The sequence below is a fragment of the Diceros bicornis genome, chromosome 16 (genome assembly GCF_020826845.1).
Source record: "Diceros bicornis minor isolate mBicDic1 chromosome 16, mDicBic1.mat.cur, whole genome shotgun sequence".
Lineage (NCBI taxonomy): Eukaryota > Metazoa > Chordata > Mammalia > Perissodactyla > Rhinocerotidae > Diceros > Diceros bicornis.
In genome coordinates, this window is record NC_080755.1 from 68,150,469 (window position 1) to 68,174,193 (window position 23,725).

At 45.2% G+C, this 23,725-nt stretch overlaps 1 protein-coding gene across 3 annotated transcripts; it reads right to left on the minus strand.

The window, feature by feature from the left end:
* Positions 1–561: 561 nt before the first annotated feature.
* Positions 562–20,277, minus strand: TXNL4A (thioredoxin like 4A). Of its 3 annotated transcripts, none has more exons than XM_058557365.1 (4): positions 20,187–20,277; positions 19,608–19,777; positions 9,489–9,592; positions 562–879 (listed from the first exon to the last, which is right to left on the minus strand). In XM_058557365.1, exons 2-4 carry the CDS (start codon positions 19,758–19,760, stop codon positions 624–626), a joined length of 513 nt encoding a protein of 170 aa, XP_058413348.1. In that variant the 5' UTR covers positions 19,761–19,777; positions 20,187–20,277; the 3' UTR covers positions 562–623. The 3 variants fall into 3 exon arrangements, with proteins under 3 accessions (XP_058413348.1, XP_058413349.1, XP_058413350.1); XM_058557366.1 differs by lacking the exon at positions 20,187–20,277 and adding an exon at positions 19,961–20,079; XM_058557367.1 differs by lacking the exons at positions 562–879; positions 20,187–20,277 and adding an exon at positions 5,179–5,599 and having other exon boundaries at positions 19,608–19,866.
* Between the last annotated feature and the right edge of the window lie 3,448 nt (positions 20,278–23,725).

The window sequence follows — 23,725 nt, forward strand, 5'->3', positions numbered from 1 at the left end:
CAGAACTCTGTTACATACATTTAAAAGAAATCAGAATGTTTCCATAGGGAAAAGAGGAAAAGTAGTAGACAGAGTTACATGTATTTAAATACTCTAATTCTACTGTAAACTAGATTAATACAAAACTTGAGTAGAAAGGAGTTTATTCATAGAATACTTAAGTAAAATAGAGTTAATTCATTATCAAATGCTATATTCATTTACTTGTAATTTAAAACTCAACACAAAGTTATGAAACTTATGAAAACATAAAGCTTAATCATAAGGGTTGACTCTGTGAGGCAGAAGTTCTGGGTGCAATTGTCTGAAGTTCTAAATTCTCACATTTATCTACTTTTCTTTACAACCATGGTCTTTTGCCTGATCAATCACCATAGACTTTTACTGTCTCCCCAAATCTCCTCTTAGCTCCTCCAAGCTGGGGCCAGAAAGATCTTTTCAGAACTAAAATTCTATCACGTTACTTCTCCTTCCCAAGGCAAAGCCTCCCATGGCTGCCCACCCCTGCCTGGCTTCCTCTGCAGCCCATCCCACCACTGCACCACACTCCCCAGTCCTCAGAAAGACCCAGCTCCCTCCCCTGACGGGGCATCGGATCCCCCTACCCACGCAGTTAGCTCTCTTTACATCTCAGCTTGAATTTCCTGAAACACTTTCCCTGAGCCCGTTTGGGTCAGCTCTACTTCCTGTGCGACCTCGCGGGGCTCCACCCGTCCGCCACTCTGGGTCAGATCTGCTTCCCGTGTGATCTCTCGGGGCTCCACCCGTCGGCCACTCTGGGTCAGATCGGCTTCCTGTGTGATCTCGCGGGGCTCCACCCGTCGGCCACTCTGGGTCAGCTCTGCTTTCTGTGTGACCTCCCAGGGCTCCGCCTGTTGGCTACGACAGTTGTAACTTTACTTTTATGTGATGGCGTGATTGTCTTCTCCACAAGGCAGAACCAGATTGACCTTACTCACCATTGTGTGCCCAAAGCTGGCACCATCTCTGGGACCCAGAGCTACTCAAACATTTTTTTGAATGAATGAGTTTCAGGAGTGTCAAAATACTTTGCAATCTTTTTATGATGCTTTTTGTCCAAGGAGATGTGTGAGAGCTTGACCACTTTATTGACCAAGAAAACCAAAGGCCAGAGGGAGGACTTGGCCTGAGTAGTGACTGGGGAGACGAGTGTAACAGAGCATCAAGGCAGCAGGGATCTCATTAGGACGCTGGAGGTGCTCTTTGTAGAGCTTTCGATGATCAATGTAAAGATGCCACAAAAGAATGCTAGGATCAGATGCATTTCAAAAGCCATTAATTGGGCCGGCCCCGTAGCTTAGCGGTTAAGTGCTTGCGCCCTGCTGCTTGCGGCCCGGGTTTGGATCCCAGGCGTGCACCCACGCACTGCTTCTCCGGTCATGCTGAGGCTGCGTCCCACATACAGCAACTAGAAGGATGTGCAGTTATGACATACAACTATCTACTGGGGCTTTGGGGGGAAAAAAAAATAAAATCAAAAGCCATTAATAAAAATGATGTAGGGAAGGCATCCAAAATGGCATAAGACAAGTCCTCTCTATGGTCCTCATTCTGATGATTTTCAAGACCTCAAACTTTCCCAGTTAGCACCTGAACTTTCAGATAAGAAACCTGGTGAGGCCATGAATACATCCTGCATTTTAACTGAGAAACCACACTTTGGGTGTGGTTCTGGAAACATCAGCAATGCGCTTTTGGGGCTACTTGTAGATGGCAGATTCTTTGACTCTGCACTGAGCTCCTCTCTTCTCTCTGTGGGCTCAGCACAGTCAGAAGGCAGTCTACCCCAGGGAGCCCTCAGAACAGTCTACTGCAAACACACAAGGATACTAGTGGTTTTAATGTTTCAGATCTTTGCTTAGAATGTCTTAAAACTACATGTAGATGGCCTGAGACCACAGCATCCTTCCACACCTTGCTTGTCCATTCAGTAGTTTGAGATTCATCTACATTGATTCGTGTGGCTCTCCTCTCATCCAGTCGCTAACTGCTGTGTGACAGTCCTTTGCATTATCTATTTTCCATGTGACTAACATTGTTTCCAAATAATACTGCGACAAGTATTCTTGCATATCTCCTGTATGTCAGTTTCTCTAGAGCATTTGATTACTTACAATATTCCTGAATATATTCTGTACCTCCTAGGCTTGTTCCTCTGTGTCAGTTTCCGTGACTAATTTCTAGACTTTGCCTAAAAGCCATCCTGGGATGGATGGGAGACAGAAATCAAACACTCAGAGAACCAGGAGCGTCCACATACTATCTCCATCAGTTAATTTCAACTTGATTAAAACAACATGGTACAGCAATGAGGCAACGTTTAGGAGCCATGCAGACCTAGGTTTTGAATTAATGTCCTCTGCAACTAGTTGTAACTTTGAGCAATCTAAACTTTAGTTTCCTCCTCTGCAAACATCTACCTGACAAGTGGCTAGAAAGACTTGAGAAAATGGACTGTAAATCACTTAGTTCAGGGCGAGGTAGACAGTAGGTACCTAACAATAAGATAAACTTGGATTGAAGAGACTAAATTGTTATAAATTCAACTACATCGTAGCCAAAAAGCACCAGCAAAAAGATAATTACTAAAGTCAAATGTGAATGAACTTGTATTATAACTTAAAAATACACCAAACTTACAATAAACACACAGTAAATTTACAAATGTGTAGTGTAATTTTTTTTTTGCTTATTTTTTTGTTAACACCTAATAAAGCTTAAGATATAATTCATATGCCATACAATTCAATGGTTTTTGGTACATTCACAGATAAGTACACTGATCACAATTTTAGAACGTTTTCATCACCTGAAGAAGAAACCTCGTACCCAATAGCTATCACCTCCCTATTCTCCCATCCCCACATCTTAAGCAACCATTAATCTACTTTCTGTCTCTACGGACATTTTGCCTATTCTGGACATTTTAGGTAAATGGAATCGTGGGAGGGGTAGTGACTGGCTCCTTTCGCTTACCCTCATGTTTTCACGATTCATCCACGTTGTAGCCTACAGAAGTTACTTCACTGCTTTTTAGGACCAGATAGTATTCCATCACATGGGTGGACCACATTTTGTGTATTCATTCAGCTGATGGACATTTGTTTCCCAACTATGGCTATTATGAATACTGCTACCATAAATGTTCAAGTCCAAGTTTCTGTGTAGAGACACATGTTCAGTTCTCTTGGGTGTAGATCTAGGAGTGACACTGCTGGGTCAAACGGTATTTGTTTTCGAGGAAATGCCAAACTGTTCTCCAAAGCGGCTGCCCCACTTTACCTTCCCACCAGCAGTGTGTGAGACTTCCAATTTCTCCATATCCTTGCCAACACTAGTAATAATCTGACCTTCTGAATCTATTCACACCCATCCTAGTGGGTGTGAAGCAGCATCTCCTGTTTTTTGTGTGAGGACTAGCCCTGAGCTAACATCCGACGCCAATCCTCCTCTTTTTGCTGAGGAAGACTGGCCCTGGGCTAACATCTGTGCCCATCTTCCTCCACTTTACCTGAGACGCCGCCAGAGCATGGTTTCACAAGCAGTGTGTTGGTGCACACCCGTGATCCAAACCCGTGAACCCTGGGCTGCCAAAGGGGAGCGCGAGCACTTAACCGCTGTGTCACTGAGCCATCCCTGGCATCTCCTGGTTTTGATTCGCATTTCCTTGGTGACTCACGATGGGAGCATCCTCTCATGGGATTACTGGCTATTTCTTGGAGAAATGTCATAAATATTGGTGTGTACTATATGCCAGGTGCTTGGGGTCACACTGACTTTTTTCACTACAGAGTATTATACTCCCTATTTTGTAAGTGGGAACTGGAGAGACTGAACTGCAGATTTGCATTTTAAATCTGTGTAATGGCACAGCCCCCGTCTGGTGGCTTCATCTTTGATAGGCACCCATGTTTCAGCAACAGTCAGTCCGTCTGACCCCACTGTGGGCCCACCGGCCCTGTGTCAGACAGCAGACACTGCCACGCCTCCACACCACAGAAAACGCAGCTCCGGGAGGCCGCCTGTCGAGGTCCTCAGTAAGCAGCAGAGGCTGCCGTGAAGCCAGATGGGGGCTGCAGGGTGTGTCCCCACACCCCCTGTGCCGCCTCCATGCTCCACACTTACTTGCATTTCAGTCTGCGATGAGAAGTGCCAGAAGACCCCAAACACCCTCAACATGCTGCTGGGACAGGAAATGTGGAAGAGAAACACAGGCCTGTGTAAGGAGACTGTCGAGCTACACGGACTGCGGGGACGTGGCGTCTACAGACTCCGCAGAAAAGATAGTTTTAGTACATTAGATACGATCTTAGGAGGAATAACAGCTCTTACTCCTCATATTTAAAAGGAAGGCTCCAAAAATCATTATTTTACTACACAGTTTTTATAACTGGAAGAATAAAAAACACTTTTTTAAGTATGTCTTCTTTCTGAACTCAAGCCTTTGGATTCTGTTGTGGGTTGACTTATGCCCCCTGAAAACTCCTATGTTGGGAGTCCTAACGCCCAGGACCTCCAAATGTTACCTTATTTGGAGACGGGGCTGTTGCAGATTAATCAGTTAAGATGAGGTCATGCTGCAGCAGGGTGGCCCTTCTCCAATGACTGGTGTCCTCATAAGAAGGGGAAACGTGAACGCAGAGGCGCACACAGGGAGAAGGCCGTGTCAGGGTAGGGACAGATTCTCCCTGACTCTCGGCCTCCCTCCAGTCTGTGGGACTTTGTACAGCAGCCCCAAGAAACTCCGATTCCACTGCCCAGCGTGCAGGACACTGCAGCCCACAGGACACAGACCTCAACTTCATACTTCACTCCGGTGGTAAACATGAGAAGTTGTTTTTTTTTTTTGGCAGGGAAAGATTTGCCCTGAGCTAACATCTGTTGCCAATCTTCTTCTCTCTTTTGTTTTCCTCCCCAAAGCCCCAGTATATAGTTGTATATTCTAAATGTAAGTCCTTCTAGTGCTTCTATGTGAACTGCCGCCACAGCATGGCTACTGACAGATGAGTGGCGTGGTTCCACACCTGGGAACTGAACCCAGGCCGCCGAAGTGGAGGGCGTGGAACTTGAACCACTAGGCCACTGGCTCAAGAGGAGAAGTTTTGACGACCAAAATCAGTAATCTATACATCAAGTTACTTAAGAAATAAACCACTATGACTGCTCCCATCACCAGGTATTTTATTGACCTAAGCCAGATATTTACAGATATTTGCTAATGTAAAAGGCAATGGCCAGGTAGAACGAAAGCTGAGGCTGCATCCCCTCACTGCAAAGACCCTCCAGTGCCTTGAGCTTCGTGTACTTTCCCAAACGCTTTCTCAAAGGCTTTACAGCGTTTAAAATATGTCCACAAGAAAATGACTCCATGACATTCACACACAGCAGGAAGACAAGGACGAGAGCTCAGTATCTGTACTTGGTGGAGTAGTCCTTTGGAGACACGACCAGGCCACGCCCTTTCCGGGCGCCTCGGTACACGGTCTCGATGATGTCAATCATCTCCTGCTTGTCCTCCATGGCCCAGTTGATCTTGTTGTTGTTACCAGTGCCCAGGTCAATCATGATGTGCTTGTTCCTGCCAAGAGCAAAGGGGTCAATGCCCTCAAAAGTCCTCTAAAAAAGAATCCCATGAAAAAAACACCTTGCATTCCCCACTGTTACAATCTTTTTTAAACATCATTGAAGACAAGGACACACACAATCAAGAGGATACACCATGATTGAGGAGAAGACTGGAAATGACCCGAATACTATTAAAAACAAACCAACCAACCACCCACAATGCACTGTCCACCGAGCTCTGTCTGTATTTCCTTAGGACCAATATCCAACTGGGTAACCCAAGAGTCAAAGGACACAGTTTTAGTCACTTGGAAAGCCAAGTTGTTTTCCAGAGGGTTGCACTAATTTATCTGAAAAAAGCAAAGTCACGGTTTGTCATGGTGCTCTTGTGAGCACTTCTGTGTAAATTTTATTAAAAGCCCTACTAATTGTGAAATGAATATGATATTTTGCATTTCTATGATTAGGGAAGCAGATGATTCTTTACAAATTTATCTTTCAAGAGGCTACTTTTAAAATGAGTTTATATGTGCACTTTATAAAATAAAGACATTAACCCTGTTGTACCTGCACTAATTTTCCCTGGTTTGTTGAAGACCGATTTTTATCAGCTTTTCGCTTCCACAAGAGCACACATTTGGCTTCAGCCCACTATTCCACAGAAAGCCCCCATCCTGGAGTCTCCAGCTTGGCCTCCTTTCAACCAGCGAACTTCCAAAAGGCAAATGTGACGTTACTCCGCTGCTGCAAACATTCCCTTCCAGGATAACCTTTCAAGTCTTCATACTGTCCCAGGAATCTGGGGATCTGGACGCTGCCCGGCTCTCTCCTCTCACCTTCTACCCTCTCCCGACTGTCCCTTGTCAATCATTCACATTCTTGCAGGTCCTCAAACACAATATGCTGTTGTGCCTCTGTGCCCTCGCCCATGTGTCTGCCCCTGGTGGCATGCAAGTGGCTTGTTCTGAACTTACTCTGGCTGTCCTTTAGGCACTCATACCACCCTATTTGATTCGCTATTTGTGTCTCTGTAAATACCTGTCCTCTGGCACCTCCCCATTTCCCTTTGCTAATTTACTGTGACAGCAGGAACCCTGCCTTATTGGACTTAATGTCACAGCACTAGACCATAAAACCTGGTGGGACTCAATAGATATACTTAGTGAATAAGTTAACTAAAGTACTGATACTACTTGTCATAGAATTCTGGGTCACAGAAACAGTAGGAGGAGGTTTCATCTCCTTTTCTGAGTGCAGCAAAAGTCCTAAAACATCAAGATACACAATCTGCCACAGCACCGCCCCAACTTCCTTCTGCAACCTCCTTCCCCATCACAGCATCTCCCACCTCTCAGGTTGGCCCCAGAGAGCAGGAGACGGCCCTCACGATTCCCACCTGAAGGATTTTGGAGGCATTTTGAGGAGCATGATAGAAAAGGCCTACATTGCATAAAACAGCTGTGGACTTTAAGAACACTGCTGGTGAGGGCTCGGAGGAAAGTAGAGAATGGAGGACGTCTTTGTTACACAGCGCCAGAATACTAGCGACAGCATGTCCTGAGTCCTGTGGGAACTCAGTGATGAACTTGGATATTTAGCTGAGGAAAAACCAAGCAAAGACTTGATGATGCTGTCTGGTTTCTTCTTGCGGCTTAGAGTAATGAGAAGAGAGACAAACTGGTGTAAGAACGGTTAGCACAAAAAGAAGAAATTCTCAGTCTCTCCAGATGGCAAAAGATGCTGAAACCCAGAAATGGCTGCTGAAGGCGTGCCACGGAGAGAAGGAAGAGGCCACGGGACCTTCTCCTGAAACTCAGGAAAGACCTAAGGGTCAGAATACTCAGTCATAACAAGGAAAGGTATGCCTCATGGATCCTCCCCCAGGAAGCCGTGGCCAGGCAGAAGGCATCCCCCTGATGCCCAGGACAGAAACACTGCCAGCTCGGGCTGAGGGACAGAGGATGCAGTGAAAGGAGCTGATGGAACCCCAAAATGCTTCTGGCAGGAAGCAGCATGGAAAACAACCCAGCTGCAAATGCCTTTCATGAAAAACCCAGGAACACCAGGGTGGAGCCCTCCCAGAGGAGGGGCATCAGGCTAGGAGGATGATCCAGCCCTCCATCAGAGCCCCCTTCCTCCTCACGTCCTGTCCCCCACGTGGATCCGTTTCTGATGCCTGTCCCACACTACATACTGGGAGAGGTGGGGCCACAGATAAGGAGTGGTGTCCAGGAGCTATGCTTACAGCTTGCCCTAAGAAGCCTCATTCATAGGATTTTGCATATGAGGGATTGTGAATCTTGGGAGCCAGAAGGCAGAATGCAAAATCCTAAAACAACCCCATGATTTTCTGCCCTAATCCACAGGACTGTGATATGACATCATGACTATTATCTGTTACATTATACTGCAAAGGGAACTTTGAAGATGTCTCTAACGTTATAAATCAACTGACTTTAAAATAAGGAGATAATCTGGGACTATTTGGGCAAGTCTAATCCAATCACAGAGCCCCCTAAAAGCAGAACAGCAAATTGGAGAGACTGTGTGAAAAGGACTCAACTCACTGTGGCAGGCTTCGAAGATGGAGGGCCCCAACAGACAGCCAGCAAGGAAAGAGACCTCAGACCCACCACCACGAGGAACCTGATTCAGCCAAGTGGATTCTTCCCTGACCGACTGCCCAGATAAGATCCCAACTGGTGACTGTGGTCTTGGGAGGCCGTGAGAGAGAACGCCCTGCGCCCACCTGGACTTGGACCCACAGGACCTCGAGCTCATAAATGGTGCTGTTTTCGGCCACTAAGTTTGTGCTGATCTGTTACCCAGAATACAAAGCTAACACACACCCTACACAGTCCACTCAGACCTTCCTCACCAACAAGGGAGCTCAGTTTTCAGGTACAGCCTAATGCAGACACTGCTCTTTACCAATTTTTGTGGTAACAATAAACACTAAGAAATTCTGACAAGTAAAAACAACGTCAAACGGTGATTTCTTTCCAAGGTAAACCCCACAACAGAAATTTTTCTTTTTTACTCATGATGTAACTTTATTACATAAGTACCATCAACCGTATCTGCTGTCTACATCAGACACCTTTCTCACCTTTTCCTTTGATGCGAAGTCCGTAAGTCATGGACACACATTAATCGGAGGCAATTATGAAAATTCTATTCCTCATGCCAATAACTGACTGACTAGGGTCCACAACAGAATTTTTCAGCTGATTAAATAATCTTATATTTATAAGAAAAGTCACTAAATACAGGTTTTCCTCTTGGGTTATCACAGAAGGATGATAAATAAAGTCACTGATATCATTTTAAAAAGGAGTTATTTTAAAACAGACATTTTTATCAACAGATTTATTTATTTATTTATTTATTTATTTTACTTATTTATTTTTTCCCCCAAAGCCCCAGTACATAGTTGTATGTCACAGCTGCACATCCTTCTAGTTGCTGTACGTGGGATGCGGCCTCAGAATGGCCGGAGAAGCGGTGCGTCTGTGCGCTCCCGGGATCCGAACCCGGGACGCCAGCAGCGGAGCACGCGCACTTAACCACTAAGCCACGGGGCCGGCCCACAATAGATTTATTTAAAGGTATCTTAAATTTCAATAAGAATGTCTTCCACTTAATTACACTTCAGCTAGGTTTCTAGGCAAAGTTATTTCAAAAGGGTAATTTGTTACTGAGTAAATGCTAAAACTGGAATTTTTACTTTGAAAATTATTGAGAAGACCAGAGTGATTGCCTGGAGACACAAACTGTGTTGTGATAGGGCTGCATAACTGATCTCCTTCTAAATAGAAGAATATGAAGATGTCTTGATTACATTAAACGTCCAGAACAACAACATTCAATTTCAATAACGACTTGAAGATAAGAGAACATACCTGAAGAAAAACATGACAGTACACGGATCGTATAACTCATACATTTTGTTGAAGTCAGGAACTTCTGTAATATCCACAAGATAAATAACTGCAAAATTTTTAACCTAAAAGGAGATTGGAAAAAAACGTGAAATAATAAATCAATTTTTTATTCTGTAAAAGCACACTAAAAAACAAAATCAAGAAACTGTGTATAACAGGACAATTTTCAAACTAACTCTCCAACATTCTTCCCAGTAGAGCTAACACACAGGAAAATAACACCACCATCAGGATCCTAAACTGGTTACTTACACCTCACTTTACCATTTTTCAGAATAGCAAGTTATGAGAATCCTGTAGAAAATGTCCACAGAGATATTATTCATGCTAACCTAATAATAATCTATAGAAACTTTTCCAAATTTGAACTTTTACAAATACTTAATTAAGTGCATTAAACAACAGCTCTAAAACATGTCTTTAGAGTTCAGCCTCACATTTATTTCTTCCACTTATTTAGGTCTGAAAACTTGCAAATACTAATATACTAGTACCCCAAATAATATTGTATACAACAAATTTTCTTTAATTTTTTTAATCGCAAGTTTATCAGAGAAGATTTAGAAAACCCAGAAAACTATAAATAAAATCACCTCCAATCCCAGCACCTAGAGTTAATTGCTGAGAATATAGTTTTAGTATATTCTTTCCCCCTTTTTTGGTATATATGTGTGTGTATATAAATATATATATATATAAAAATCTGTTTATACAGTTATGTACTGCGTAACAACGCTTCGGTCAACATGGACTGCATACATGATGGTGGTCCCCTGAGATTATTACCATAGAGCCTGGGTGGGTAGCAGGCTATACCACCTACGTTTATGTAAGTATCCTCTGTGATGTTCACACAACAACAAAGTCATTTCTCAGAACGTACTCCCGTTGTTAAGCGACGTGTGACTATACTGCGTTAACAAAATACAGTCATATGGTGATCACACTACAATATTTTGTATCCTGCTTTAACAACAAGCATTCTCTTATATACTTTCCCAAAACACAATTTTTATGGCAACATAATAGTCCATCAAATGGCTATGCCATTTTTTCACCATTTTTGTTATTTTCTTTCTGATTTTTCATGAATAATTCAGACTTTTCATTAATATCAATTATTCACCTGTGAACATTCTTACCCTTAATCCGTGTACATACTTCGTTATTTCCTAAGGATAAGTTCCTAAAACAGAATCTTCAAACAAAGGTCATGTCATTTTACGGGCTCCTTACAAATATTGTCTCAGTGCCCTCTAGAAACCTTATATCCATTTATATGTTATGAGTTGAACTGTGTCTCCCCCATCCCCCAAAAGATATACTGAAGTCCTAACCCTCAGTACTCAGAATGTGTCCCTATTTGGAAATGGAGTTCTTGCAAATGTAACTGGTTAAGGTAAGATGAGGTCACTCTGGAGTTGGGCAGGCCCCTAATCCAACCTGAACAGTGTCCTCATAGGAAAACGGCCACGTGAGGGCAGACACACAGGGAGAAGCTATGTGAACGTAGAGGACTGGAGGGATGCATCTATAGGCCACACAGGGAGCCCCAAAGACCACTGACAACACCAGAAGCTGGAAGAAGCAAGGAGGGATTCTCCCCTACAGGTCTCACCGGGAGCCCGGCCCTGTTGACACCTTGATTTCGGACTCTGGCCTCCAGACTGTGAGATGATAAATTTCTGTTGTTTTAATCCACCCAGTTTGTGGTGCTTTGTTACCGCAGCCCCAGAAAACTCATACAAGATACACGGGCCTCTTCATATACAACTAAGTCTAAAAATCTGACTGTAATTTACAGATGAAATAACATGGTATCTGGGATTTCCTTTAAATACCGCAGTATAAAAAATGCTTGAGGGGTGAGATGGCACAAGACTGTAGAAGCTGAGCGACAGGTACGGAGGACTTCACTATACTCTCCTCTCTACGTCTGAGAACATTAAAAAATATTTAGTATGGAAATTTAAACCACCACCACCACCACAAAGAGGAAGGAAGGAAGGAAGTTTACATTTAACGAGGACCCCTCTTGCCCCATGGCCTTGGTAGGGAGGAAACCATAACAAAAGCCTCACGCTTGGCTGTGTGTGAGTGCTCTGACACCACCACAGGCCCCACTGTCTCCAGGCCGTTTTTAAAAGCCTCAAGGCAGCGTCCGTGCATGTCCACATCACCTGAACTCGTCTTGGTCTGATCTCATGCCCTGTGAACATGTTTCTGAAACTCTGGCTTCCTGTGGTGCCCACGGTAAGAATGTGTTGGTCAGGTCAATTGAACCAGCTTTATTTTCACGGTGAACTCACAAATTGCATTCTGGTTTTATTTAAAAACAAAACAAAAACTGCACCACAGACGTTAAGACTATACACGGTCACAGGCAGCCGGAAAGCAGGTCACACCTGGACTCACTTTTGTCCCTTCAATGCCTCGCTCAGTGACAAATGTACAAAATAAATACCAATAACGATTATTACATTAAATATGAACTTATGGAATCACCATGTAAATATTCAATTATTCTAAAACTCAAACGAACAGGGTTGTAAGTTTGAACTATAGAAAAAAGTAGAATCACAAGTTTGTATCATCCTTTTTTTGTGTATGTGAACAATATCAAGTAACATAAATACTGAAATTTAACAATCACAAGACAACTGAATAAATGAAACTTGCTTAAAGCTGCAAATATCTATCTCCTTCTGCCTTCCAGTTCCATCTGGTCCGTGGCAGCTACCTCCTCATCTGAACCCTAACAGAAGCAAAGAACCAGGTCAAGTGCACTCACCACAGGACTTGAATACGCTCCTACTCCACCCAGTCCACAGACTGTCCCGTGAACACCTGAGAATCCACTCCACGCAAGGCACTCCTCACTCCTCACTCCTGATTCTTTCAACACCCCTAAACGGAGACATTACTAATGCTCTGTGTGTGATGAAGTGAAGGCTCGGAAGGTGAAGCGACTCCGGGCCACAAGGGGACGCAAACGGCAAACCTGAGGCTCACCAAGTCTGGCTCCAACCCCAACCTCTGGATGAGATTTCCTACCCAAGTCGAGAAGGAATTAGCCTGCCCAGAGCAGGCAGGAGGCCTGGGAGGGTGGGGAATTGGTCAGGCTCAGAGCTGCACGTGTAAGACACAGATGCAAGAAAGAACAAGCCCAGGGGCTGGCCTAGTGGCACACTGGTTAAGTTAACAAGCTCCACTTCGGCAGCCCAGGGTTCATGGGTTCGGATCATGGGCACAGACCTACACACCATGCTGTGGTGGTGTCCCACATACAAAATACAGGAAGACTGGCACAGATGCTAGCTCAGGACCAATCTTCCTCAGGAAATAAATAAATAAATAGACAAATAAAATACTTTAAAAAAAGAAAAGAAAGAACACGCCCAGTGCAGAGGCGGCACCTGAAACAGTGGCTCAGAAGGAAGAAGGGGAGCCTGAAACGCAGGCAGGGACCCTGCAGGCTTAAGAGGCCGGGGTCAGTTATTTACCTATAAGGAAGGAGAGTTGAAGAGCTGAGTTTTATACAAACCAACCTGAGAAAAGTAAGGAGCGTCTAGAGAAACGTTCCTACAAGGAGTGACCAGACACCACTGCCGTCCGCATCCAACAGTGACCAAGCCAAGATGTGGACAGCCGGAAGCCCACAGCAGAGCCCAGGGCAGGAAAGGGATGGCCGGAGAGGCACACCAGGACAGGCACACTCACAATACGAGACGACGGACTCCTCCAAGGAGAGAGCTGGGCCGAGTGCCACAGAGGGGTCAAGTCAGGTGAGGCCTGAGAGGCGTCTGTGACTCTGGCTACTGGAAGGTCACGAGTGGCAGGGCAAGACAGCACAGGGCGGAAGCCATGCAGAGGTCTGACCAACAGAAGGCGTTAAGTATGGACACCTCCTGCTAGGAGCTTGGCTATGAGGAGAGGGAAGCCGCTGAGGGACTTAGGTGTTGAGGCAGGGGAGGAAAAGACGTCTCTCCCAGCCACCCCACTTCCCTCTCTTCCCAGTGAAAGAAGGCAAGGCGTCTGTGCAAAGGAGAGAAGAAGTGAGTTGCAGGAACGTGAGTTGAGAACCAAATGTTCAAATAACCTGTTGAAATAATTTCATGGTCACCACGGCCACTCAGATGACGGGGGAAAAGCAACCACTCAACCCGCTGCACAACTGTATCTCGGCAAAAGTCACCCCCCTAGTTTTTTAGGGTTCTGCCGACATCCAAATTTCACTAGAAAGCAGAGACACTTTCTTCTATTACTTCTCACATAATAAAACAAAGACATTATGATTTAAAATGATAGATATTAACATTAGAGTATAACCAAACACACACACAGACCTGTCTCCTAAAGCAGAAATTGCCAATCCAATGAAAGCCCAAGACGCCTTTCAGATTCAACGGGAATGATTTAGCTAACTGGTTCTGGTTCCTGGAACCTCCACATCTCCCAAGTTACAGCAGAAATTGACATGAGAAACCATATCCTCTTAAAAGTGACTAAAATACATCTCATCTATTTCATATGAGGACATTCAACTACCCCAACTAAACAATGTCATAAGATTTTCACACTGTAAATGCTGGTTTTCATAGCTCGATAACTTTAACAAAGGCCTTATTTCCCTTTGCCCTCAATGATAAGAAAACTGTAGCTCATTCAAAGTAAAATAAACCACCAAGTGACACCACAGTACTTTTTCCCTTCCTCTCTACATAAACTACATTATGGTGCTTCAGATAAATGTGAAGCCTCCAAGGCGAGGAGCCACATCTGCTGTCTTTTCTGGGGTGTCCCTAGAGTACCTGACACACACGGCACGACTAAATATTTACTCAACGAATGAACTTCAACAATAAACTTTTATTTTAAAACTCAAGAAACATATCATCGTCACTAAAAATGTGTTTTTGGACAGTATGGGCTTACTGATATGATACTGAACTCTAACCCATCTTCTCCTTCAGAGGCAGTGCCCTGACAGGGGTTCTCAATTGCTGCAGCTGGAACACTTGTGGGAAGGAAGGGACCACCAGCATGGACGTCGTTCACCAGTCTACGCGGCCATGAGCCTGTGCCAACACAGCGCCGGGCGGCCTTGCTCTCCTGAGCCCTCCCACTTCTCTCCTCTGGAGAAGCTCCCATCTGTCAAAGCTTCTCCTAAGGTAGGTTGCAGGGATTCTGTCGTGATGCCTTCCACATGGTCTGAACTTTTCCTCCGGAACATTTCACATCCGTTAACGAATCTGCAGTTAACAAAATCTCTGTATATTTTTTATATAAAAATGAAATTAAGATAGGGTGTCTACTTATCTTTCCTCCATTTTGAAAACAGTCATTTTGAAAACATAAAATGGAATGGAAAAACCACTGCTTTGTATCCAGTCCAGTATTTTTTAAACAAGTTATATAATTTAAAAAAATATGAATCAAATAAACCAATAGTATCTTAGTGTTTTAAAGTGGAAACTGCTTCCTCTTCCCCAGCCACACATGCTCCCTGTGAGGAGATCCTATACATTCTGCTTTTCTCCAGCTGAAATTATAACAAATGTTTCCCCATGTTACTAAATAAAGCTCTTAGAAAATAATGTTTAATGGCCAAATAATATTCCATTCAGTGGCATGGATGTTCCCAGTTTAAAACCCAAACTTCTCCATTTCCGAGCCCGGACAAATTACTTGCTAGCCTCAGGGAGCTGTCATGGGGTCCACACAGGGTCAGTTTCCTACCTCGCATTGTGACTGACCCGAGTCCTCAAAAACCAGAGATTATGGTCATTACCACGTTCTCCTATCACCAGACATTGTAGTTGTTTCCAATTTTGCTATAAATTACAGCAGAGGTCTCATGGAGCATAAGTTTGCCTACCGAAGAGGCGTAAGGCGTGACTATTAAGGCTTTTCACACAACGCCAAGCTGCTGCCCAAGAGGATGCTAACAGTTTTACTCCTCCATGAATGTTAAATCGACTCTCACCACACCCCAATAACTCAACATCGTTTTATCTCTGATATATCCAAAAAACGACAGTGCACTGTTTTAACGTGTGTTTCTTAGAAGCGTACTTAACCAGTGGAATTTCCTCTTTTTCAAGTTCTTTGCCCATTTACCCATGGGAGTCTTACCTTCTTAAATGGTACTTTAAACTTATTTGCAAAGTCTATTACATCTAAAATAACATTTTGCCTACTCTATGTGTAATAATCTTAACCGGCTATTGATTAGCACTTTTTAAACCAAGAACCACATGTACCAATTTCATTTCTCTTATCAGGCTGCTCTGTATCACACACGTTCTTTTGCTCGCTCGCAACAGCAGACACCCTTCCTGACCCTGTTGCCTGCATATTTCATAAAGACACTTTCTTTTTCTTAGCAAGTCAGGGATTCAGCTGCTGAGCAGTCCTTTGCACGCCACTAAATCCATCTCCAAGTTAAAGTAACTCATGCAAACCACTACGACTGACAGCCGGGACGCCCACCACCAGGCCACTCTTTTGTATGGAGCTCCTCCATCAGCTAAGAACCCATCCAAAATTCCAGAAAAAAATGTTCTAGACTGTCAATTGGCACTATATATTTCTGAAGTGTCAATTTTTACATTTTTAGGTAATTCATTTCAAAGCCACCAAAAAACTGCATACCTTTTTTTCTAAAACTACTATGTGCCCTGATTCTCTACTCACAATAACACTTACAAACATTGTGATGTGAGAGAGACAAGGGTAATAATAATATTGGCTAATGATTACTGAATATACTACTTGCTGTGTGACAGAAAATGTTTTAGAAGCCTTTTATATTAACTTAATCCTCACAACTACCCTATGAGTCAGGGACTATTATCCCTTTTTACAGATCAGTAAAATGAGGCACAGAGACAAGCCATTTAAGACCATATGGGCAGTAAGTGGCAGAATATAGCTCGGTCTGCACCCCTAACCTCTGCTCATACTGCCCCTCATAGCTTGCTGCTAGCTACAAGGTTGTTATATCTCCGGATATGGACTCCGGGTGTCCAGAGACACAAATCCATGGTGAATACAAAAATACATGCATTCTGTTGGTTCCTATGAGATTCCTCATCTGACTGAGCATCGAAGTTCCACTGTTTCAACTGACTATATGTGATGCTTGAAAATGATCCCCTAAAATCACTCCTAAAAAGTCCCATAAATATATTTGGCCTTATATACAATTTAATTAGAATGTACAATCATGAGTCAATATGACTGCAGTTTTACGTATTTCAAACTCTATTTGTATGGGCTTTTTAACACAGAATTAAACAACCCATTTACTCTTACCCATCATGGGATTTAGCTAACAGGAGCTGTGACAAACTGTGTTCCTACAAAATGGGAAGACAGCTCAAGCTACCTGAAACAGTCTCTGAAGCTGTGCATAAAATCAGCTACTAAAGAGGAAACTTTGTTCTTATCACTCTACCAAACTCCAGACATCTTTAAAATCTTTAAGCATATCTCAGTGTTTTCAATACAGCTCACAACTAATCCTGCCAAGGTGGGGCTGCCCCTGTCCAAGCACCAAGTCAACACACCACATTCCAGGAGAAACAGTATAATCAAGTCCAGCCTCCACATTGGAAAGTTTACTCACTTTAAAACAGCTGGGATATCCAAACGGGGCTCGGAACAAGATGAGGAAGATCCCCCATTATCTGCCATTTCTGCAGAGGGAGATTTTTAAATAGAGAGTTAAATTGTTCTTTATACTAAAACCTTAAACTTCAAAATTTCCTGTTGAGCTTCCCCAGCAAGGGCTTTCAGATATAAACTCATATCTTCCCCTTATACTAACAAGAAAATAAAATATTAATAGTCTTGTAAAGCATTTAAAGTTTGCATTTTCAATAACTCTACTATAATACAGCATTAAAACTTTATTAAAATAGAAATCCAGGGGCAGGCCTGGGTGGAGAAGTGGTTAAGTTCACGCACTCCACCTCAGTGACCCACGGTTGGCAGGTTCAAATCCTGGGCTCGGACCTACACACTGCTCATCAAGCCATGCTGTGGCAGCGTCCCACATATACAGTACAGGAAGATGGGCACGGATGTTAGCTCAAGGACCACCTTCCTCAGCAAAAAGAAGACGACTGGCAACAGATATTGGCTCAGGACCAATCTTCCTCACCACTTCCCGCCCCCCCCGCCCCCAAAAAAAGAAAGCCAAATTTTTGGACAAAAGAAAAAGAGTAACTTAAAAGACCAAAAAAATTTTCAAAGTGAGCCCAATTAAACTGTTCTTATCAATATGTTCAATACCAAAGACCATATCTACAAGTGATACAGTGATCAGTCTACACATAAAGGGATCAGAAAAGCACTCTGGTAAAAGCCCCTAAAAACTTACGTTAACACACAAACTGTCTCCTAGCTAAGAGCATCTTGCTGAGTTTTGCTCAGACATGAAGAGCCACACGACCCTCACGTCTCTAGCATCCTAGCCTCGTGCTGAGGCCAGCAGGATCTCGACATCACCTGGTGTTTATGCCGCCACCTGCAAGGCAGAATCCAGAACACACACCCCAAGTTATTTCGAAGTCAACACAGCAACAGTTTGGTTATTGGAAAAGTGCTCTTGGTCACTTCTCCACTGAATTCAGCAGCACCTGCCCTTGACCGCTACAGCTAAGTAATGCATAAACAACTCCCTGGCACCACCTCACCCACGACCTCCGACCCTGACTGGGAGGACCCCAGTGTGAGAGAACTGCTGCTCCCCGGAGCTCCCCAGGCAGCTGTGCAAGGTCCTCAACGTCTGGGGTCCAAGAGGGAGAGGAGGGTGAGTGGCTCTGACCCCGACCTCCACAGAGAGGTTTCTGGAAGTCACATCAGAATCCCTAGGGGAGCTTCTTAAAAACGCCATTTCTGGACCTCAGCCCAGACCTAGAGAATCAGAATCTGAGATGCACCTGAGAAGCAAGCATTCCAAGTGACACTCATGACAACTGAAATATAAGGACCATCCCTACTGCCCCCACCCCTCGCTCTGCCTCACCTACCAAATCGGAGACAGTAAAAATTAGCAATGTTTGTCCTTTCCTGAATACAAAATACATCCTTACAGCTGTTACTATTTACTCCAAGGCATTACTTTAACCCAACCTATATCAGCATCTCCTATTCCTGTGAAAGAAAAGACAGCTTCAAGGTTTCCATTAGTTTTACCCTTCATTAAAACGACTAATCTCTCAAATTATTTATGGAATGTTAATAAGTTAAATATTTTATTAACACTAATATATTTGCCTTTTCCCTATTGCTACATTTGCAAAAGCTCAAATCAAAGCTATCTTCAAGTCACCTTGGGAAATCATTTATAGAGAAGAATTAAGGCCCTGGTTATATAAGAGTACCCCGCAATTGCACTTTCATTGTCAGCAAACAATGGCCACAGACAACCCAGTGTACTAATATTAAAAACTAGGGAAACCAGCTCTAACAAAGCACAATTCCGTGTTCTCCTGATGTTTCCTGCATTTGAATCATTCTAAGCTATAAACCAAGTGACGTACAAAATACATGGTGGAGTAAAGAAAAAAAGAACCAAAAGAAAAGAATAAGACATACTATGTTATTAACATAAACATTCTGTTTTATAAATACAACAAATGAACCGTGATACCAAAATAAGGACAATCCTTTTAAACTCCAAGCTCTTGCCAAAGTCTGCAAATCTGTTTTGTGCACAGCACTATGACATAAATTTTGAAAAAAGCCCTACCAATAAGAACTAACTTGTTTAGGGAGAGGGATCACGAACCTCTTTAAAATCTGAAAGTCTATGGAAACTTCTACCAGAAAGACACCAGCTATTCCGCACGATTTCAGAGACTCTGTCAGTATATCAATCCTGCTGCTTCTCTTTATTTGGTGAACGTGTTGCACATTGGAAAGTCAGCCATGAAAAATGAGTACAGACGCAGTTTTTTAATCTCACTTTTAAATTCTACTGCCAACGAGCCAAGTAAAATAAATTACACACACCGAAATGACCCAGCCGAGAACGGAACGCCACGTGAAGCAGCGGGGCCGCGTTACCTTTTCGGCTATACTGTAGAGAACCTCGTCCATTTTCATACAGGTGGGGTCCCAGTCGTGTCCAAACCGAATGACGACCACTCGGTCCTCCTCCGAAAGGATGGCCTGGTCTACCTGCCAGCCATTGTGCAAGTGCGGGAGCATGTACGACATCCTGAGGCCGATGGTACCTGCGAGGGAGGGCCTCCATGTGCCAGCCCTTCCAGCTCGACCGCAGACCCCTCGCCGGGGGCTTCTCCCGCAGAAGGCGGCTGCCGCAGGGGCCCGGGTCCACCCCCACTCCCGCCCCCACAGGCCCAGGTCAGTCCCACTGCGGGGCAAGGGCTGCCGCACGGACCCGGGTGCGCCCCCACCCCCACGGGCCCAGGTCAGTCCAGCGCGGGAGGGGCCCAGGGCCGTTGCGTCCACTCGCCCACGCCCCCACGGGAACACCACAGCCCGGCGCGCCGCCCGCCCCGCAGCCAGGATCCCAGGGCGAGGGGGCCCCGGGCCGCACCCCAGCCCCTCGCCCCCGCGCCCCTCCTCCCGGGACCCCCGGCCACCCCGCCCCGCCCCGCCCGCACGCACGCACGCACTCACCTCCGCCAACACATGCACCTCCGGGGCAGCGGTTCCGCCGGGCGTGGACGCACGTCGGCGTGTGCTTGCGCGCTGACGCGTGCGTGCGCGCGTGTGTGCGCAGTGCGTGCGCGTCCCTAGTCGGAGCGTTGGCGCTGGGAGGCGGACTCTGGGTGGGCGGCACGGGTGGCCTTTGGGAGGGGTGCTGCCACGGTCGGGAGGGGCGGCTTTACCGGACCGGCTGTCGCTGCAGTCAGGGCGTCAGAGGGACCGAGCTGCCCGCGACGCCACCGTCGCCCCGGGGTGTGGACAGAGAGGACCACCGTGACCCCAGGGTGGTGCTTGACCCGAGGACCACTGGGACCCCGGGGGGGCTAGACCCGAGCACCACCGTGACCCTCGAGGGGGAGTGGACAGAGAGGACCGGTGTGACCCTGGGGGGGGCTAGACCTGAGGACTACCGTGACCGGGGGTGGGGTGGGAGAGGTGGACAGAGAGAACCACTGTGACACGGGGTGGTGGGGCTAGAGTGGAGAGGACACCGTGACCCCCGGGGAGGGTGGGGGGTAGACAGAGAGGACCACTGTGACCCGGGGGGGGGGGGGGCTAGACCTGAGGACCACCGTGACCCCGGGAGGGCTAGACTGGAGAGGACACCGTGACTCCGGGAGGAGGGGAGGTGTGGACAGAGAGAACCACGGTGACTTTGTGGAGGGGAGGGCTAAACCTGAGCACCACCGTGACCCCGGAAGAGCTAGACTGGAGAGGACCACCGTGACCCCGGGGTGGGGGGTGGGCAGAGAGGACACCGTGACCCCGGGGTGGGGGGTGGGCAGAGAGGACCACTGTGACCCTGGGGGGGAGGGGGGGCTAGACCTGAGGACCACCGTGACCCCGGGAGGGCTAGACTGGAGAGGACACCGTGACTCCGTGACTCCGGGAGGAGGGGAGGTGTGGACAGAGAGAACCACGGTGACTTTGTGGAGGGGAGGGCTAAACCTGAGCACCACCGTGACCCCGGAAGAGCTAGACTGGAGAGGACCACCGTGACCCCGGGGTGGGGGGTGGGCAGAGAGGACACCGTGACCCCGGGGTGGGGGGTGGGCAGAGAGGACCACTGTGACTCTGGGGGGGGGCTAGACCTGAGGACCACCGTGACGCGGGGCGGGGGGTGGACAGAGAGGACACCGTGACCCCGGGGGGCCGTGGGTGGGCAGAGAGGACTACTGTGACTCTGGAGAGGGGAGGGGGCTAGACCTGAGGACGACCGTGACCCCCGGGGGGGGGGCCAGACCGGAGAGGACCACCGTGGGCGGGGGCTAGAACAGAGAGGACACCGTGACCCCGGGGCAGAGGGGGGGCGGGGAGGTGGACAGAGGACCACCGTGACCCCGGGAGGCAGGAGTAAGGGCTGGACCGAGAGGAAGTCACCGCTGAGGAAGGGCTTGTCTCGTTCCCTCCCACACGAAGTCCTTAAAATTAATCATTTTGGCAGTCATGCTTTCCAAACAGTTGCTTTACTTGTCAAAAGCAGTTTTTAACGGAAGAGTACTCCAAGCTAAGGCATAAGACTCAAATGCCCCAAAATAATTTATTGAAACCAGTATTTTAAAACATTTTTTATCGTAAAATATATGTAAAATTTACCCATTTAACCATACAGTTCAGTGGTATTAAGTACATTCACATGGTTGTGCAACCATCACTAATACCATCTCCAGGTACCTCTTTTTGTTAAAAAGCTTTGTTGAGATATCATTTATGTAGTATAGGATTCACCCATTAAAGCGAGGTAGTTTTTCAGAGTTGTGGAATCAACACTACAATCTTAGAACATTTTCATCACCCCCAAGAAATTCTGTATACATGAGCAGTTACCCCCATTTCCCTCCCACTCCTTCAGTCTCTGGCATCCACTAATCTGTTTTCTGTCTCTATAATTTGCCTATTCTAGACATTTCATATAGATGGAAACACATAGCATGTAACATTGTCTTTTGTGACTGACAACGTCATGTTCTCAAGGATGGTTCACATTGTAGTAGGCATCAGTACTTAGATCCTTTATATTGCTGATTAATACTCCATTGCATGGATACACTGCGTCTTATTTATCCACCACTTGACATTTGCACTGTTTCCACTTTTTGGCTATTGTGAATAATGCTGCTTTGAACATTTGTATACAAGTTTTTGTATTGACTTAATTTTCATTTCTCTTGGTATATATGAGTGGAATGGCTGGATCATATGGTGAGTATGGTTAACATTTTGAGGAATTTCCAAACTGTTTTCAAAAGTGGCTGGACCATTTTATACTCCCAACAGCAATATGTGAGGGGTTTGATTTCTCTACGTCTTTGCCTACACTTGTTTTTTTATTATAGCATCCTGGTGGGCGTGAAGTGATGTCTTATTGTGCTTTTGACTTGCACTTCCCTAAGGATTAGTGATATACAGCATCTTTCCATGTACTTCTTTTTCATATACCTTCTTTTGCATGTGGATATCCAGTTGTCCCAGCATCACTTATTGAAAGGATTATTCTTTCCCCATCAAATTGCCTTGGCAGCCTTTTGAAAATCAATTGACTTTAAAGTATGTATTTCTGTAGTCTCAATTCTATTCCATTGATCTGTATGTCTAGCCATTTGTCAGTACCACACTATCTTGATTAGTGTACCTTTGTAGTAAGTCTTAAAATCAGGAAGTGTCAGTCGTCTTTGTTCCTTTTCAAGATTGGTTTGGCTATTCTGGGTCCCTTGCATTTCCATATAAACTTTAGGATTAGCTTGTCAGTTTCTGCACAAAAGGCAGCTGAGATTTTGATAGGGATTGTGTTGAATCTGTATACCAATTTAGAGAGTACTGCCATCTTAACAATATTAAGTCTTCCAATCCATGGATATGGGATGTCTTTCCATTTATTTAAGTCTTCCTTAATTTCTGTGACTTTTACATTTCCCAGTGTTCACATCTTACACTTTTTTTTCTTTTTTTTTGGCGAGGAAGATTAGCTCTGAGCTAACATCTGTTGCCAATCCTCCGTTTTTTTGTTGTTTTTGTTGTGTTTTTTTTTTTTTTGCCGAGGAAGATTGGCCCTGGGCTAACATCCGTACCCATCTTCCTCTGTGTTATATGTGGGACGCCTGCCACAGCATGGCTTGATAAGCAGTGCGCAGGTCTGCACCCAAGATCCGAGCCTGCGAACCCCGGGCCGCCAAAGTGCAGCATGCGAATTTAACCACTATGCCACCGGCCTGGCCCCTCATCTTGCACTTTTTTTTTGTTAAATTTATTCCTAAGTATTTTATTCTTTTTGATGCTATTTAAATAGAATTATTTTAAATATATTCAGATTATTCATAAGTAGTGTATAGAAATACAATTGATTTTTGTATGCTAATCTTGCACTCTGCAACCTTGCTGAACTATTTATTACTCCAAATAGTAATAATTAGTGGATTCCTTTACATTTTCTATATACCAGATCATGTCATGTGCAGATAGAGACAGTTCTACTCCTTCCTTTCCAATCTGGATGTTTTTTATTTTTTCTT